Genomic DNA, 16,369 nt, shown 5'->3' with positions numbered 1-16,369 from the left:
AAAGCATTCTGTGGACCTAGCAGAGATGGTTGTTGAAGCAGAGATTTTCCCTGTTGTACTAACCTGCCTGAAGGACAAAGATGAATATGTGAAGAAAAATGCTTGCACCTTAATTAGAGAGATTGCTAAACATACGCCTGAGGTAAAACAAAAGCAAAAACCAAAACGAAAACCAAAACCAACCAACCAACCAACCAACCAACCAACCAACCAACCAAAAACAACTGAAAAGTAAACTTCAAGATGCAACTCTACTTTTAGTAAACAGTAGCACTCCTGGCCCTGAGTGCAGCACCCCTGTCCTAAGTGCTGCCAATCAAAATGTAGCTCTACATTGCTAAATTTTCTTTATGACACCAAATTCCCTTCAGTTGAGAAACACTGAATTGTATTAATTTAGTTGGAGTTGAAGATACTATTTCTAATCACTTATAGCTCTTCATTTCTAGTTGTAATGTCTCTTGACCTCTGATAACCTCAACATTTTATATCAGCTAGGAGCAATGAATGTTATGTTCCATTTCTGGATTGGTCCAGATCACAAAGATCTCCTGGCCCATGGTCAAGACTGTTGATTTACATGTGAAGAACACCCCTTCCCTCACAAAGCAAGCCTGTGTTCTATCCTTTTTCTGTGCGTGCTTTGCTTAACCAGTTTTAATTTTATTGCACACTAGTCTCTGTGTTTCATTTATCTTTATTTGTATGGATTTTTTGGTAATATTGAAGTACACTCAGCTTCGAAGTCACAGGCAACAAACAGGCAAGTGGGTTAGACTATTCCCAGTGTCTGAGCTTTCAGTGATTAATATAAGCTGAATAAGCAGCTAGTTATGAACTAGCTCTAGGTGAAGAGTTTTAACATTAATTATAACAAAGACAGAGGATTTTCCATTGATGTGGAAAATTGAACTACAGAATAAGGTTCTTCACAGTGAGTGCTTATAAATTGTTGGACCCTAAGATCCAAACTGGGGGATGTGCTCCCTCAGAAACACTCATGGACGGGAGTTTGATGCAAAAGCAAGAGGTTTATTGATTCCAGTGCACTGGGGTCCCCCACCCCCACCCCCGCACACAGGCTAGAGGAACCCTGAGCTAAAGCTGAGAGCAATTTTTATACAGTTTTTATAGGGTTTATGAGGGCAATCTTACAGTCACCTCTTAGACAATGTTAACCAAAAAGGCTGACCTCAAATGGCCTCGATCATGCTTGGTTTCTTGGCAACTCATATTTGCACATTATCCTATGACAATGAGTGTTAGCTGAGTCTATCTTATCACAGCTCCTGTTTATCCAGGTTTATTGTGCTAAGGGCCCAGCTTCCTGATAACCTTTTAGCTCCCTTATCTTGGGCCCTTCCTGGAATGTGTGTGTAACTTTGAATGTGCTTTTCCCAGAGAAGTTAATGTTTAGGCTGAGGCCTGAGATTCCTTCATAAACAGCAAGAATGTTGTTCTTGCGTGTCTCTTTAAGAAGGACAATAGTTTCTATAAGTTGTATTTTAATTTTTATCAGTTGTGTTTTTATACAGTTCTAAATAAAGTGTAGCCAAGCTGTATGTAAAGAGCATCTCACGTTGTCTGGGCTCTTGTTCTTTTCCCCTCAGCTCTCACAGCTAATTGTTAATGCCGGGGGTGTGGCCGCTGTGATTGACTGCATCGGATCCTGCAAAGGGAACATACGGCTGCCTGGCATCATGATGCTGGGTTACGTGGCTGCTCATTCTGAGAACCTTGCCATGGCGGTGATCATCTCCAAGGTGTGCTCACGTCACACTTAGTGATGTAGTAGGCTAACCTAGGGCGGGACTGTAAGTTGGTATTCTCCATCATTAGAGAAAGTATAACTGAACAGAGTGGTAAAAAACAATCACCCATTGTTTTCATTGCTCTGCTGTTGAGTTCAGTGCTTGTCACTATGTTTCCTTGAGTGTCCTTTAAAAAAGCTGAGGTCACAGAAAATGTTTTACTCAGTGTCTTGTTCTAATAATTGTCACCACCTTTAAGTATCACTGTTATCTGAAGTTTATCTGTCAAGTATATGTATATATTAAAGGATTAATCTTCATATTTACAAACATGCCAAGCACACTATGGTTAAAAACATCATAGCTGGGTTGTGGCACATGCCTTCAATCCTAGCACTTGGGAGCCAAATGGATCTCATGAGTTTCAAGTCAGTTGTGTCTTCATAGCAGAACCTGTTATAAATGGCTTGGCCACTAGTTATTTTGGCAGGCCTTTTTAGGAGAAAAAGATGAAGGTCAAAGTGAGTTCTTTTGATGTCTGAGAGACAGGGAAGACTCATTAAGTCCACTCTAGGTTTATATATAACATTTGTTGTTTGGGTCCCTGGCAGGGTGTTCCCCAGTTGTCAATCTGCCTGTCAGAAGAACCAGAAGATCATATTAAGGCTGCTGCTGCCTGGGCCTTGGGGCAGCTGGGAAGACACACTCCAGAGCATGCCAGGGCTGTAGCTGTCACAAATACTCTGCCAGTTTTGCTGTCTTTGTATATGTCACCAGAGAGCTCTGAAGACTTGCAGCTGAAAGTGAGTGCTTCATGGTTTGGGGAGAATAGTTAGATATGACTAGTTTTTAAATATTTGATTTACAGTCTTTTTTTAAACAAATTATTTTATATATTTACATTTCAAATGTTTTCCCCCTTCCTGGTCTCCACTCAGAAAAGCAACATGCTACCTTCCCTTCCCTTTGCCTCTATGAGGATGCTCTCCCATCTACCCACCCACTCCTGCTTCACCCTTCCAGGATCCTCCTTCACTGAGGCAACAAGCCTCCACAGGACCAAGCCCCTCCCTTCTCATTGATGCCAGATAAGGCAATCCTCTGCTACTTATGTATTGGGAACCATGGACCGACTCATGTATACTCTTTGGTTGGGGGGTTTAGTCTTTGGGAGCTCTGAGGGATAGGGGTCTGGTTAGTTGATATTGTTCTTCTATGGGGTTGCAATCCTGTAACTTTATTTTTTTCCAATCTTATTTTTAATGATGGTTCTTAAACGCTTTAACCTTCCTTGTAAACTCACCACCCACTAGATGTAGTGGGAGAGAAAGGATCCGGGGGAAGTGGACCTATTTAGAAAGGTTCTTTAGAGCAACATCTGTGTTGTCTGGAAATCAGCAGTTCAGTTCACAGGTTAGCAGGCAGCGGCAGCTTGATCCACTCACAAACACTTCACAGATACACCAGCAATCCAGTTTGGTAGAGTCAGGTTAGCAACAGTAGTGACAGGACCTAGCAGAGACAGCCAGGCCTCAGCAGGAGGGGCCAACAGGAACATCAGGAGAAGTTCTCAGCTGTGCCTCTCTCAGGGAAGTGAAGAGCAGCAAAACCTTGAGACCCACAAGCATCACACAGCTAGCTGTACCAGCAAGCCACTCCGTGGAGTCCTGTTTATACCCTCCAAACACGACATGTCCTTCATGTGCCTTGCTCAGCATGACTCTTGCCTCAGCACGTACAGCCAATCAGCCTGAGTCCGTGTAAGCAGCAAGAAACTGCAGTACACCACCAGAAGATTTTTGGTGTGTTTCTCTCTGTTGCATCCTGACAAATGCAGTTCAACTACGCAATGTAAGGTGGGCCAATATATCCACGACATTAGCAAAGAATCTTTTATCATGCATCTTTTCATGTGCTTGCTTTAGCAGAACATTCTGTCTCCTGTGTCTGCTTCAACGAAACATTCCTTCATCAGTCTGCCTTAGCCTTTCACACCTGTGTTCACTTTAACAAAATGTCCCTCACATGTTTGCCCCAACAAAATGACATCCAACTGACTTTCCAAAGAACCTTTAAATTTCCACATCACAATTTCCTTCAGCACCTTCAGTCCTTACCCTAATTCTTCCATTGGGGTCCCTGGGCTGTGAGTATCTGCATCTGTCTTAGTCAGGTACTGGCAGAGTCTCTCAGGAGACAGCTATACCAGGCTCCTGTCTACACGCATGTCTTGGTATCAGCAATAGTGTTGGGGTTTGTGGATAGGATGGATGCCAAGGTGGGGTGGTTTCTGGATGGCCTTTCTTTCAGTCTCTGCTCCATTCTTTTTTGCCTCTGCATTTCCTTTAGACAGGAACAATTCTAGGTTAAAGATTTTGAGATGGACAGGTGGACCCATTCCTCTACTGGGGTTTCTCTACCATATTTATCTACTGGAGGTGGTCTCTTCAGGTTCCATCTCCCCACTGTTCAGTATTTCAGCTAATGTCATCCCTACTGCATCCTGGGAACCCCTAGCATCCCTGGCATCTAGGACTTTCCAGGGGTTCCTCACCCCCATTCCCCATCCCCCCTGCTACATATTTCTATTAATTCTCTTGGCCTTCTGGACTTCTTCACCTCCACTGTCTCTTCTCATACTCGATTCTTTCCTCTCCCCTGCCATCCCCTTTCCCACCCAGGTCCCCCCCTCTCTCTGCTGCCTGTGATTATTTTGTTCCCCTTTCTAAGTGGGATTGAGGCATCCACACTTTGGCCTTCCTTCTTGTTAAGCTTCATATGGTCTGTGAGTTGTATCATGGGTATTACCGAGCTTTTGAGCTAATATTAATTTATCAGTGAATACATACCATGTATGTCCTTTTGGGTCTGGGTTACCTCACTCAAGATGATGTTTTCTAGTTCCATCTGTTTGCCTGCAAAATTCATGAAGTCATCCTTTTTAATAGTTGAATTGTATTTCATTGTGTAAAACTGTATCCATTCTTCTGTTGAAGGATATCTGGGTTGTTTCCAGTTTCTGGCTATTATAAATAAGGCTGCTATGAACATAGTGGAACATGTGTTCTTGTTATATGTTGGAGCATCTTTTGGGTATATGCCCAGCAGTGGTTTAGCTGGGTCTTTAGGTAGAACTATTTCCAATTTTCTGAGGGACCATCAGATTGATATTCAAAGTGGATATTGCAATCTTACCGGCACTGGAGGAGTGTTCCTTTTTCTCCACATCCTCACCAACATCTGCTGTCACCTGAGTTTTTGATCTTAGCCATTCTGACTGGTGTGAGGTGTAATTTCAGAGTAGTTTTGATTTGCATTTCCCTGATGACTAAGGATGTTGAACATTTCTTTAGGTGCTTCTTGCCATTTGAGATTCCTCAGTTGAGAATTCTTTGTTTAGCTCTGTACCCTGTTTTTGCATTGGGCTATTTGGTTTTCTGAAGTCTAACTTCATGAGTTCTTTGTATGTTTTGGATATTAGCCCTCTATTGGATATAGGGTTGGTGAAGATCTTTTCCCAGTTTGTAGGCTGCTGATTTGTACTATTGACAGTGTCTTTTGCCTAACAGAAACTTTCCAGTTTCATGAGGTCCCATTTGTCCATTGTTGATTTTAGAGCCTCAGCCATTAACGTTTTGTTCTGTAAATTTCCCCTGTGCTGATGTGTTTGAGGCTCTTTTCCGTTTTCTCTTCTAATAGATTCAGAATATCTGGTTTTATGTGGAGGTCCTTGATCCACTTGGACTTGAGCTTTGTATAAGGAGATGAGAATGGATCAATTTGCATTCTTCTACATGCAGACCTCCAGTTAGTACCATTTGTTGAAAATGCTATCTTTATTCTGTTGTATGGTTTTGGCTTCTTTGTCAAAGATCAAAGGATCATAAGTGTGTGGTTTATTTCTGGTCTTTAAATCTATTCCATTGATCTATTTGTCTGTTTCTGTACCACTAATACCATGCAGTTTTTTTTTAAAATCACTATTGCTTAATAGTACATCTTGATGTCAGGGATGGTGATTCCCCCAGAAGTTTGTCGAGAATTATTTTTGTTATCCTGGGTTTTTTGTTATTTCTGTTTTTGTTTTATTGTAGAGAACTGCCCTTTCTCTCTGTGAAGAATTGAGTTGGCCTTTTGATGGGGATTACATTAAATACGTAGATTGCTTTTGGTAAGATAGCCATTTTGACTATGTTATCCTACTGATCCACCAGCATGGGAGATCTTTTCATCTTCTGAGGTTTTCTTTGATTTCTTTCTTCAGAGACTTGAAGTTCTTGTTGTACAGATCTTTCACTTGGTTAGTTAGAATTACATCAAGATTTTTTTTGTGAGTATTGTGAAGGATGTCGTTTCTCTAATTTCTTTTTCAATCCATTTATCCATTGTGTAAAGAAAGGCTACTGATTTGTTTGAGTTAATTTTATATCCAGTCACTTTGCTTAAGTTGTTTATCAGGTACAGGAATTTTCAGATAGAGTTTTTGGGGTCGCTTAAGTATACTATCATATCATGTACAAATAGTGATATCTTGACATCTTCCTTTCCAATTTGTATCCCTTTGACCTCCTTTTGTTGTCTAATTGCTCTGTCTGGACGTTTGAGTACTATATTGGATAGATAGGAAGAGAGTGGGCGGCCTTGTCTTTTTCCTGATTTTAGAGGGATTGCTTCAAGTTTCTCTTCATTCAATTTGATGTTGGCTGTTGGTTTGCTATATATTGCTTCTATTATGTTTAGATATGGGCCTTGAATTTCTCATCTTTCCAAGACTTTTAACATGAAGGAGTGTTGTATTTTGACTTTTAACATGAAGGAGTGTTGTATTTTGGTAGGCTTTTTCAGCATCTAGTAAGATGACCATATGATTTTTTTCTTTGAGTTTGATGCTTTTTTTTGAATTTCCTCAGTTTCTGTTGTTATATCTTCATTTTCATTTCTGATTTTGTTAATTTAGATACTGTCTCTATGCCTTTCAGTTTGTCTGAGTAAGTGTTTTATCGATCTTCTTGATTTTCTCAAAGAACTAGCTAGTAGTTTTGTTGATTCTTTGCATAGTTCTCTTTGTTTCTAATTGGTTGAGTTTAACCCCGAGTTTGATTACTTTCTGCCATCTACTCCTCTTTAATGTGTTTGCTTCTTTTTGTTCAGGTGTGCTGTTAAGTTGCTAGTGTAAGATCTCTCCAACTTCTTTATGAAGACACTCAGTGCTATCAATTTTCCTCTTAGCTTTCATTGTTTCCCATACATTTGGGTATGGTGTGCCTTTGTTGTTTTAAATTCTAAAAAGTTGTTAATGTCTTCCCTAAACAAGGTATCCTGGAGTAGAGAGTTGTTCAGCATCCATATGTATGTGGGAATTTTTGTTGTTTTTGTTGTTATTGAAGACCAGCCTTAGTCTGTGGTGATCTGATAGGATACATGGGATTAATTCAATCTTTTTTGTATTGGTTGAGGCATGTTTTGTGACCAATTATATGGTCAGTTTTAGAGACGGTTCCATAAAGTGCTGAGAAGAAGGTATATTCTCTTGTTTTCAAGTGAAATGTTCTATAAATACCTGTTAAATCCATCTGGTTCATAACTTCTGTTAGTTTCATGTGTCTCTGTTTAGTTTCTGTTTCCATGATCAGTCCATTGCTGAGAGTGGGGTGTTGAAGTCTGCCAGTATTATCCTGTGAGATTCAATGTGTGCTTTGAGCTTTATTAAAGTTTCTTTTACAAATGTGGGTACCCTTGCATTTGGGGCATATATTTTCAGAATTGGGAGGTCATCTTGGTGGCTTTTTCCTTTGATGAGTATGGAGTGTCCTCCCCCATCTCTCTCTCTCTCTCTTTTTTTTTTTTTTTGATAACTTTTGGTTTAAAGTCTATTTTATTGGATATTAGAATGGCTACTCTAATTTGTCTTTTGGTACCATTTGCTTAGAAAAAAAATTTCCAGCATTTTACTCTGAGGTAGTATCTGTTTTTTGTCACTGAGGTGTGTTTTCTGTATGCAGCAAAATTCTTGGTTCTCATTACATATGCTTTCTGTTAGCCTATGCCTTTTTATTGTAAAATTGAGTCCATTGATGTTGAGAGATATTAAGGACCAATGATTGTTGCTTCTGTTATTTTTGTTGTTACAGGAGGAATTATGTTTGTGTGGTTCTCTTTTGGATTTGTTCTGAGGAGATTAATTTCTTGCTCTTTTTTAGTTGCAGTTTCCCTCCTTATGTTGGAGTTTTCCTTCTATTATCCTCTGTAGGGCTGGGTTAGTGGAAAGATGTTGTTTAAATTTGTTTTTGTCATGGAATATCTTGGTTTCTCCATCTATGGTGATTGAGAATTTTGCTGGGTATAATAGCCTGGGCTGGCATTTGTGTTCTCTTAGAGTCTGTATGACATCTGTCCAAGATCATCTGGCTTTTTTAGTTTCTATTGAGAAGTCTGATGTAATTCTGATAGGTCTGCCTTTATATGTTACTTGACCTTTTTACCTTTCTGCTTTTAATATTCTTCCTTTGTTTGGTGTATTTGTGTTTTATTATGTGACAGGAGGAATTTATTTTCTGGTCCAATCTGTTTGGTGTTCTGTAGGCTTCTTGTATGTCTATGGGTATATTTTTCTTTAGGTTAGAGAAGTTTTCCTCTATAATTTTGTTGAAGAAATTTACTGGGCCTTTGAGTTGGGAATCTTAGCTCTCTTCTATATCTATTTTCTTAGGTTTGGTCTTCTCATTGTGTCCTGGATTTCTCGAATGTTTTGGATTAGCTTTTTGTCTTTCTTCCTTCCTTCCTTCCTTCCTTCCTTCCTTCCTTCCTTCCTTCCTTTCTTCCTTTTTTTTTTTTTTTTTGCTTTTATAGCATTTTAATTACATGCAAGTATTAAGGTCAGTTCTAGGTTGAGGAACTAGCAATACAATAGATGCACATAGCTGAGGACCAAGCAAGACAATAAACACAAATAGTCAAAGAACAAGCAAGGCAATAAACAAAATCAAGTGATCACTCTGGTGATCACTGTTTCTCAAGGCTTATCAGGATGACCAAAATATCTGAGCCTACTTCTCTGCCCTAGCCCAAAGTCATTTTTATGCCTGAAGCCTACTTCTTTGTTCTGACCCAAAATTTAGATTCCTGCCTGAAATTACGTCTTTGTTCTAACCTAAGATTTGTATTTATTTATTTATTTTACTCATGTGCCAATGTCTTCTATGGCATCTTCTATGCCTGAGATTCTCTATTCTATCTCTTATATTCCATTGATGAGGCTTGCATCGGAGTCTCCTGATTTCTTTCCTGGGGACATGCAAGGCAGCCTGGGGACATGCAAGGCAGCCTGGGTGTATTCAAGGTGGCATGGGAACATGCAAGTAACCATGGGGATATGCAAGGTGACCTGGGGACATGGTGTCCTGGGGGCATGCAAGGCATTATGGGTACATACAAGGCAGCTTGGGTACATTCAAGACAGCATGGGTACATGCAAGGTGGCATGGGTATATACAAGGCGGCCTGAAGACATGCAAGGCAGCCTGGAGACAGTGTATGTCCTTTTGCTGGTACTCTCTGGTGTTGAGAGGTCAATAAATCTCTTCTGCTTCAACTTTAGAAGGAGGAAATGTCTATCTGTACCACAGTAGCATCTCTGTAAATGCACACTGAAATATGCCTGCAACAGATACTTAGTGCATATCTATCTGAAAATGATACTGTATAATAGGTATTTTCTTAGATTTATTGGTTATAAGAAATAAAATATTTTAGTTATCTGTTTTCATATCTACAAACTTTATACAGTATAATGTGTTCTCTATATAATTATGTAATGTATGATAATTTGTAGCCTCTAACTTTATGCTTTATAATTTTGATTTTCTCACAGATATTTTAAGAGCTTAACGATCCACTTAATGTTTTAAGGTTTAACAGGAAGCTATTCTGTGATAAAAGCTAGTCAAAATAGTTCTTTATACAATTATTTTTAAAAATGTAACGCATGCAGGTTCTATCAGTGCTTAGTTAGGGTTTTATTGCTGTGATGAGATACCATGACCAAGGCAACTCTTATAAAGGACAACATTTAGTTGGCGCTGGCTTACAGGTTTAGAGGTCCAGTTCATTATCATCAAGGTGGGAGCATGGCAGCATCCAGCCAGTCATGGGGCTGGAGGAGGTGAGAGTTCCACCTCTAGTTCTGAAGGGAGCTATCAGAAACTGGCTTCCAGGCAGCTAGGATGAGGGTCTTAAAGCCCACACCCACAGTGACACACCTACTCTAACAAGGTCACACCTCCTAATAGTGCCACTCCCTGGGCCAGGCAAATACAAATCATCACAATCAGTAAACTGGTTTCATTTCCAAATCTAGGAATACAGGCTATGAACTGTTAATATTTTATATGCATTTTGCTTTCTATTTCAACAGAGTAAAAAAGCCATAAAGAATATCCTTCAGAAATGCACCTACCTCCCAGCCCTTGAGCCATTCCTGTATGATGCACCTCCCAATATCCTGAAACATGTTGTTGGGCAGTTCAGTAAGGTAAGAAAGTAAATTCATCCGTCAACTTGTTGCTTACCCATTTGCTTTTGTAAGAGGGACTGTGGGCTTTAGTACTTAATTCTCCACTCCTGCCCATATGCTTTAACCCAGACACATAGGTTAAAACCCACAGACAATGCTAACTCTTCCTGCTTTTTAAAATTATTCTCAGGAAGTACCTAATATATTAATACATAGAGCATCACAACTGAGATGGCGAGATGGATCACTAGGTAAAAGTACTTGCCATACAAGTTTGATAACCTGAATTGCATCCCTGGCACCCATGGTGGAAGGAGAGAACCTGAAAAGCTGTTCCCTGACTTCCACATGTGTGCTGTGACCTGCACATGTGCTCATTCATGTACAGTAATAATAATGGTGATAATATAACAGTGATATAAAATTTCATAGAGGTGATTCCCCTTTGACACCACTGTTACTTTGTATTGATAAGTATCTATTTGTCTTTCCCAGTGTCCTTTAATCCCAGTCATGTAGGACCACAGGAAGGGTTTTTATTAAAAAGAAAGAAAGAAAGGAGAAAATTCCGAGACCCTAAAATATTTTCAGAAACTATGCACTTTATTACAGATTCTGACAGTCATTTAGTCATATCATTTGTTTTAAAATGTTTCAGTTTAAATTTATTTTCTGTATGTGAGCATTTGCTCACATGTATGTCTGAGCACCATGAAAAGGTCAGAAGAGGGCACGGGTTGCTTGGAGCTGGAGTTATGGAGGATCGTGAGCTACCATGTGGGTCTGGGACTTGAATCCTCTGCAAGCATCAGGCTCTGAGCTGTGGGCCATCTCTCCAGTCCTGCACATCCACAGCTTTAGTCAACAATTAAGACATGTGACTGTTTCTTAGATAATTAAGTGTTCATTATATATCATGTAAATGAAAGTGTGATAGAAACATTAAGCTGAGAGATGTGGGTGGCAGCTGACGAGGAAGGATGCATGACGGCCACAGTCGGTCAGATTCCGTGTTTGGATCCTGAGAACTACTGAGACTATGCTTTATATATTTGACACAGCAAAAGAGCCCATGTCAGTCACCAGCCACAACAGTTTTGTGTGGGATTAGAAGTTACCGTTTTGTGCTCAGTGTGGTACCCAAGGTTTTATATATGCTAGACATATGCTCTACCCTTGAACCCAGCTACATCCTAATTTGGCAAAGTCCTGACCCTTCAGAGCCTTGGTTTGGTTAGATGTAAGTTGGGAATAGTAAGTGACTTTTTATTGTAAACATTAAATAAGATGGTATATATTAAGAAGTTATTTTAGTCCAAGACACACATAACTAACTAAAATAACTAATTAAATAACTAACAAATGAAAACAAAATAACCAAGTATTGTTTTAAAGAAATCAAATGTTCAGATCTGTCATGGTGGTACGCACATTTAATCCTAGCTCTTGGAAAGCAGAGGCAAGCTGATCTCTGTGAGTTCAGGCCCAGCCTGGTCTACATAGCAAGTTCTAAGCTATCCAGGGGTACATAGTTAAGACTCTGTCTCAAAAAAACCAAAAAAAAAAAAAAAAAAAATGAAAAAGAAACAACATCAAGTGTTGAAGACAATCGCCACTTCTGACGAACAGAGGAGGACATGTTCTTTTGAACTCTTTATAAGAGCCACACGAATGAGACTCTGATCGCATGCTGTATCTCTGCAATTAATGAACAAAACCAAGTCTCACTGTGTAGGTCCAACTGGACTGGAGCTTATTCCCAATCCTCCTGCCCCACCTTCTAATGTGAAATTGCTGGTGTGAATCTCACCACTTTAAAGTAGACTCTATAGTTAAGTAAACTTCCTACAAGGAATTCATCTATAAGCCAGGTTACAGACGACTTTTAGTTTTCTGGTTAAGCATAGTTGTTGCTGGAAACAGGGTTTCCCTGAGACACCACCTCTGAACAAGGTTCTGTGTAACAGATACCTATGCTCTGTCTTCCTTAGTCCAAGAAAACAGTGGACCCCTCTTTCCCTCTCTGAAATTTGACAGTCTGAGTGACCACGAGGTGTAGATAGAACACTACATTTTACATGGAGAAAGCTGATCCAGTTTTCACTTTCATGTCTTTTATATACTAAATAAGAAGTGGCTGACTAATTTAGTCACCTGAGAAGGAGCAGTAAGGGGTGAGTGGGTCATCCACAGATCTCAGCTCTGGAATAGTCCCTCTTATAGTCTAATCTTTAGATCAATGAGAAAGACACGCTGCTCTTGCTGAACACAGTGCTCACTCTAGTGAACACTGACCTCCAATGTTGAAGGTTCATACTAAGCAAATAAAAGTCATTATGTGGGTTTTTTGTGTGTTAAACACACACACATGGGCAGAAGCAGAGAGAGAGAGAGAGAGAGAGAGAGAGAGAGAGAGAGAGAGAGAGAGAGAGAGAGTTGGATGGATGGGTTAGGTTAGGGAGTTGGGGAGGATCTGGCAGGAGTGGGAAAGAGGAAACATGATCGAATATATGAGAAAAATTAAAGAGAAAAAGAGAAAAATCAGTAAAATATGTAGGAATCAGACCACCAAAGTCAAGGGACCTGAAGATGGTATCTCATAATGCAACAGCTCTCATATGTGTGTCTTTGAAAATGTTTGCTGCCCCAGATGGCATGTTTTTTTCTTCCTTCCTTCCCTCCCTCCCTCCCTCCCTCCCTCCCTCCCTCCCTCCCTCCCTCCCTCCCCCCCTCCTTCCCTCCCTCCCTTCCCAGTCTGGGGATCAAACCTAAGGACTTGCCCTGCCACTGAACTCTATTCCCTAGACCTTGAATTTTTTTTAAATTGGGAGTCACTGTGTAGCTTCAAATTTCTAGTCATCCAGGCCTGTGCTGCTCTAGCCTGTGTGCTGAGGTCACAGGTGTCTGCTACCTTACCCAGCTAGGATCTTCTTAAAGTTAGGGCTGCACACAATGAAGAGGAGTCCCCCAGGCCTACAGGGACAGTTCTGAGTGCTGAAAAGGCCTTCTAGAGAGGAGCTGAGTGAGAGACAAGCAGTGCATTTGTGTTCCTCATTACTGAAACAGCTTCAGTTGAAGAGTGGCCCACCAAGGAGTATTTAGGATTTAGGTATTTAGGAGATGAATGGAAGAGACCTTGTTAAGGCCTTGTCTTGTTAAGGAGTTTGCTTTTTATTTTTTAGAGGGTGGAGAGACTTCAGAGAGGTGGTTATATAGTCCTCACTTAGGAGTGGACAACGCTAACTTTGCTCATGTCCAATGACTTATTCCATTTCTGCAACATGAAAAGTTAATATACTTTTCAGAAGAGTGTATTTTACTTCCAGATTTTACTAGCAGATTTGGCCTACTATGTTGTAGAGACACTGAGAATAAATTCTCTGCTAAGTTATTTTCAGTAGTAAAACTCTAACTTGGAAAAAAAGAGATGATGGTTTGTGTACTTTCTCTTCAAGGTGCTGCCTCATGACAGCAAAGCCCGACGGCTTTTTGTGACCAGTGGTGGGCTTAAAAAGGTCCAGGAGATAAAGGCAGAGCCAGGCTCTCTCCTGCAGGAATACATCAACAGCATCAACAATTGCTACCCAGAGGAAATAGTAAGGTGAGGAGGATGGACTAAAGAGTTTGACATTACAATGCTTGCAATTTTCAAATACAGCCTATTTTCGTTAGGGTCGCATTGCTGTGAACAGACACCATGAATATGGTATTTTTTTAAATAGTGGATAACATTTAATTGAGGCTGGCTTACAATGATGATTAATACTTTATATTATAATGATTTTTTATTAAAATTATTAAAATCTCTTAGTTATTATCATTTTAAAGTAATATTATAGAGCTGGAGTGTTGGCTCAGCAGTTATGAGTACTGACTGCTTTTCAAGAGGATCCAGGTTCAATTCTTATCACTCATGTGGTGGCTCACAAGTATTTGTAACTCCAGTGCCAGGAGATCTGATGTCTTCTTCAGGACTCTGAGGGCACAAAACATGAAAGCGGTGTACATACATTAATGTAGGTAAATACATACATACATATAAAATTATTAAAAATGTAACATTATTTACTTGATAAAAACAGTGTCTAAAATGAAATTTCACTCATGGATTGAAGGTTTTGCTTATAAAACATCTTAGTTGTCATTATACATTTCTTTTTTAAAAATATTTACTTTTATTTTATGTGCATTTGTATTTTGCCTACATGTTTGTCTTTGTGTGGGTGTTAGATCCTGGAATTACACACAGTTGTGAGTTGCCATGTGGGTGCTAGGAATTGATCCCTGGTTCTCTGGAAGAGCAGTCAGTACTCTTAACCACTGAGCCATCTCTCCTGTCATGTTATACACATTCTTAAGTGTTTTCCTTCTCAAGTACAGCACTGTGAGTTGTTATACTTCAGAGTCTCTAACCATGTGCATATAGAGTTACTAGAAGAATAATATTTCTTGTGTGGAATCACTTGAGTCTACCTTTGAAATTTTTTTCTATCTAACAGCAAATTTCTTTTTTCAGGTATTATTCACCTGGATACTCTGATACACTTCTGCAGAGGGTGGACAGCTACCAGCCACTGTGAACAAAGCATATTTTTATTCTCTTCAGTTTCCCAGGAGAGTGTGAATAATGGGTGTTAAAGTTCTCTGAAAGTACCTTCTAGCTTTATTCAATGCAATATACCTTTAGATAATGTTTTCTAAATGTATGTACTAGTTTAAAGTTAGAAGCTGGAATATATGAAGGACCAGTCATAGTCATTTGCATATATAGGAATTTCTCTAAAGATAGACTTAAAAAGAAACTGTCCTGTTGAAAACCACATGCAAGTAGCACAAACACAGCCTCCAGTTAGATGAGAGACACTGTTTAGCAACACTCAGGCTATTTTGGCCAATTCCTCATAATAAGTACAGACATTGACAGCCTGCCTTTCAAGTTACACAGAAGCATCTGGAAGAAAAGAGCTGAAAAAATTGAACCTGACATGTAACCCTTGTAAGAGGTTCAGATGTTAATGCAGAAGCTATGATAGGCTGTTAGGTTTGGTTTTCCAAGAATTTAGGCAGTTGTACTCATTGTCACTGGCTTTGAAGCCCTTCTCCCTCCCCCTGAAGGGTCTCAAACATAGCACTCTGGAGTCCATGCTCCCTGTCCTTCTTGAGGTTTCATACTCATGATCTCTCCTCAGGGATGAGGCATGGGACTTTTGTCCCCAGTGTTCCCTGGCCTAGGCTCACGTTACCAAATCCCCAAGTCAAGTTTTCAGACATTGACATCATTTGAATGAAACATACCAGACTCAAACTTTATTCACATTTATATCAGATGTAGTAATGGGGCCAAAGAAGATTTCAATAAAATGTTAAAAACATTAGAATGGTCCTTTTTGCTTTTTCTATCTAGTGACTTTCTGACACATGGAATCTGTCTTTGGACTTAGGAGCCTTTGATTGTTGGTGTCTGTGTGTTGTTGGGCCTAAGGGGATTTTCCTGAAGTCTCATCTGAAGGCCTGCAGAGGAGGTACAGGTCATCCTAGACAACTTCAGGCCACAGTGAGGCCTGGCCTATAAACCTAGTTTCACATTTCCTTCTTGGGATTCCTTTGATTTTTCATCAAAAGGAAAGTCTTCATTTAGCCTGGGACATTTTCTGGTCTCTTCTGTCATTAATTTTCAACAATGTACATCTTTGAAGAAATTATTCAAACTTCTTTATGACCCCCATTCTTCAATCTATTTTTTTTTACTGATGTCAAATTAGAATCACTAGTCACCACACAGGTAAATGTAATGTGTCACTCTCCTCTTGATGTCCCCAACAATGCATAACTACTATCCTTTTAGGAACCCATGCTGCATCTAAGCGTTCAAGGATTACTGTGACATTTTCCTCTGAGTTGATTAGGCCCCTTTCTTATAGAACGTTTCATATATCTGGACACTGGCAAAGGCTATTTAGAGTCCCTACTCCTAGTGAGAGAGCTGTGGGCAGCACTGTGAATTCTGCCTTTTATGCTGAGCTTGACTTTGGCAGAGATTTCAACTCAGCAATGACATTCAGGTCATTGTGATGTACCCAAAAGGCATTCTCCTTCTTTAAAAAAT

The 16,369-nt window shown here is 39.7% G+C and overlaps 1 protein-coding gene across 3 annotated transcripts in view; it reads left to right on the top strand.

Annotated features, from left to right (window-relative positions):
• Positions 1–15,635, top strand: part of LOC117717868 (sperm-associated antigen 6) — a 62,621-nt gene extending 46,986 nt beyond the window's left edge. For all 3 annotated transcript variants that reach the window (XM_034515318.2, XM_076942524.1, XM_076942523.1), the window contains 6 exons: positions 1–142; positions 1,611–1,763; positions 2,363–2,554; positions 10,165–10,281; positions 13,719–13,864; positions 14,780–15,635. The exon at positions 1–142 is cut by the window's left edge and continues 32 nt beyond it. In XM_034515318.2, coding sequence (XP_034371209.1) covers positions 1–142; positions 1,611–1,763; positions 2,363–2,554; positions 10,165–10,281; positions 13,719–13,864; positions 14,780–14,843 — 814 coding nt within the window. In that variant the 3' untranslated portion in view covers positions 14,844–15,635. The remainder of the gene's footprint in view (positions 143–1,610; positions 1,764–2,362; positions 2,555–10,164; positions 10,282–13,718; positions 13,865–14,779) is intronic.
• The last annotated feature ends 734 nt before the right edge of the window (positions 15,636–16,369 follow it).

The sequence above is a fragment of the Arvicanthis niloticus genome, chromosome 12, assembly GCF_011762505.2.
Source record: "Arvicanthis niloticus isolate mArvNil1 chromosome 12, mArvNil1.pat.X, whole genome shotgun sequence".
NCBI classification, from domain to species: Eukaryota; Metazoa; Chordata; class Mammalia; order Rodentia; family Muridae; genus Arvicanthis; species Arvicanthis niloticus.
Note: the sequence above shows the minus strand (reverse complement) of the source record. Positions and strands in the feature narration are given on the sequence as shown.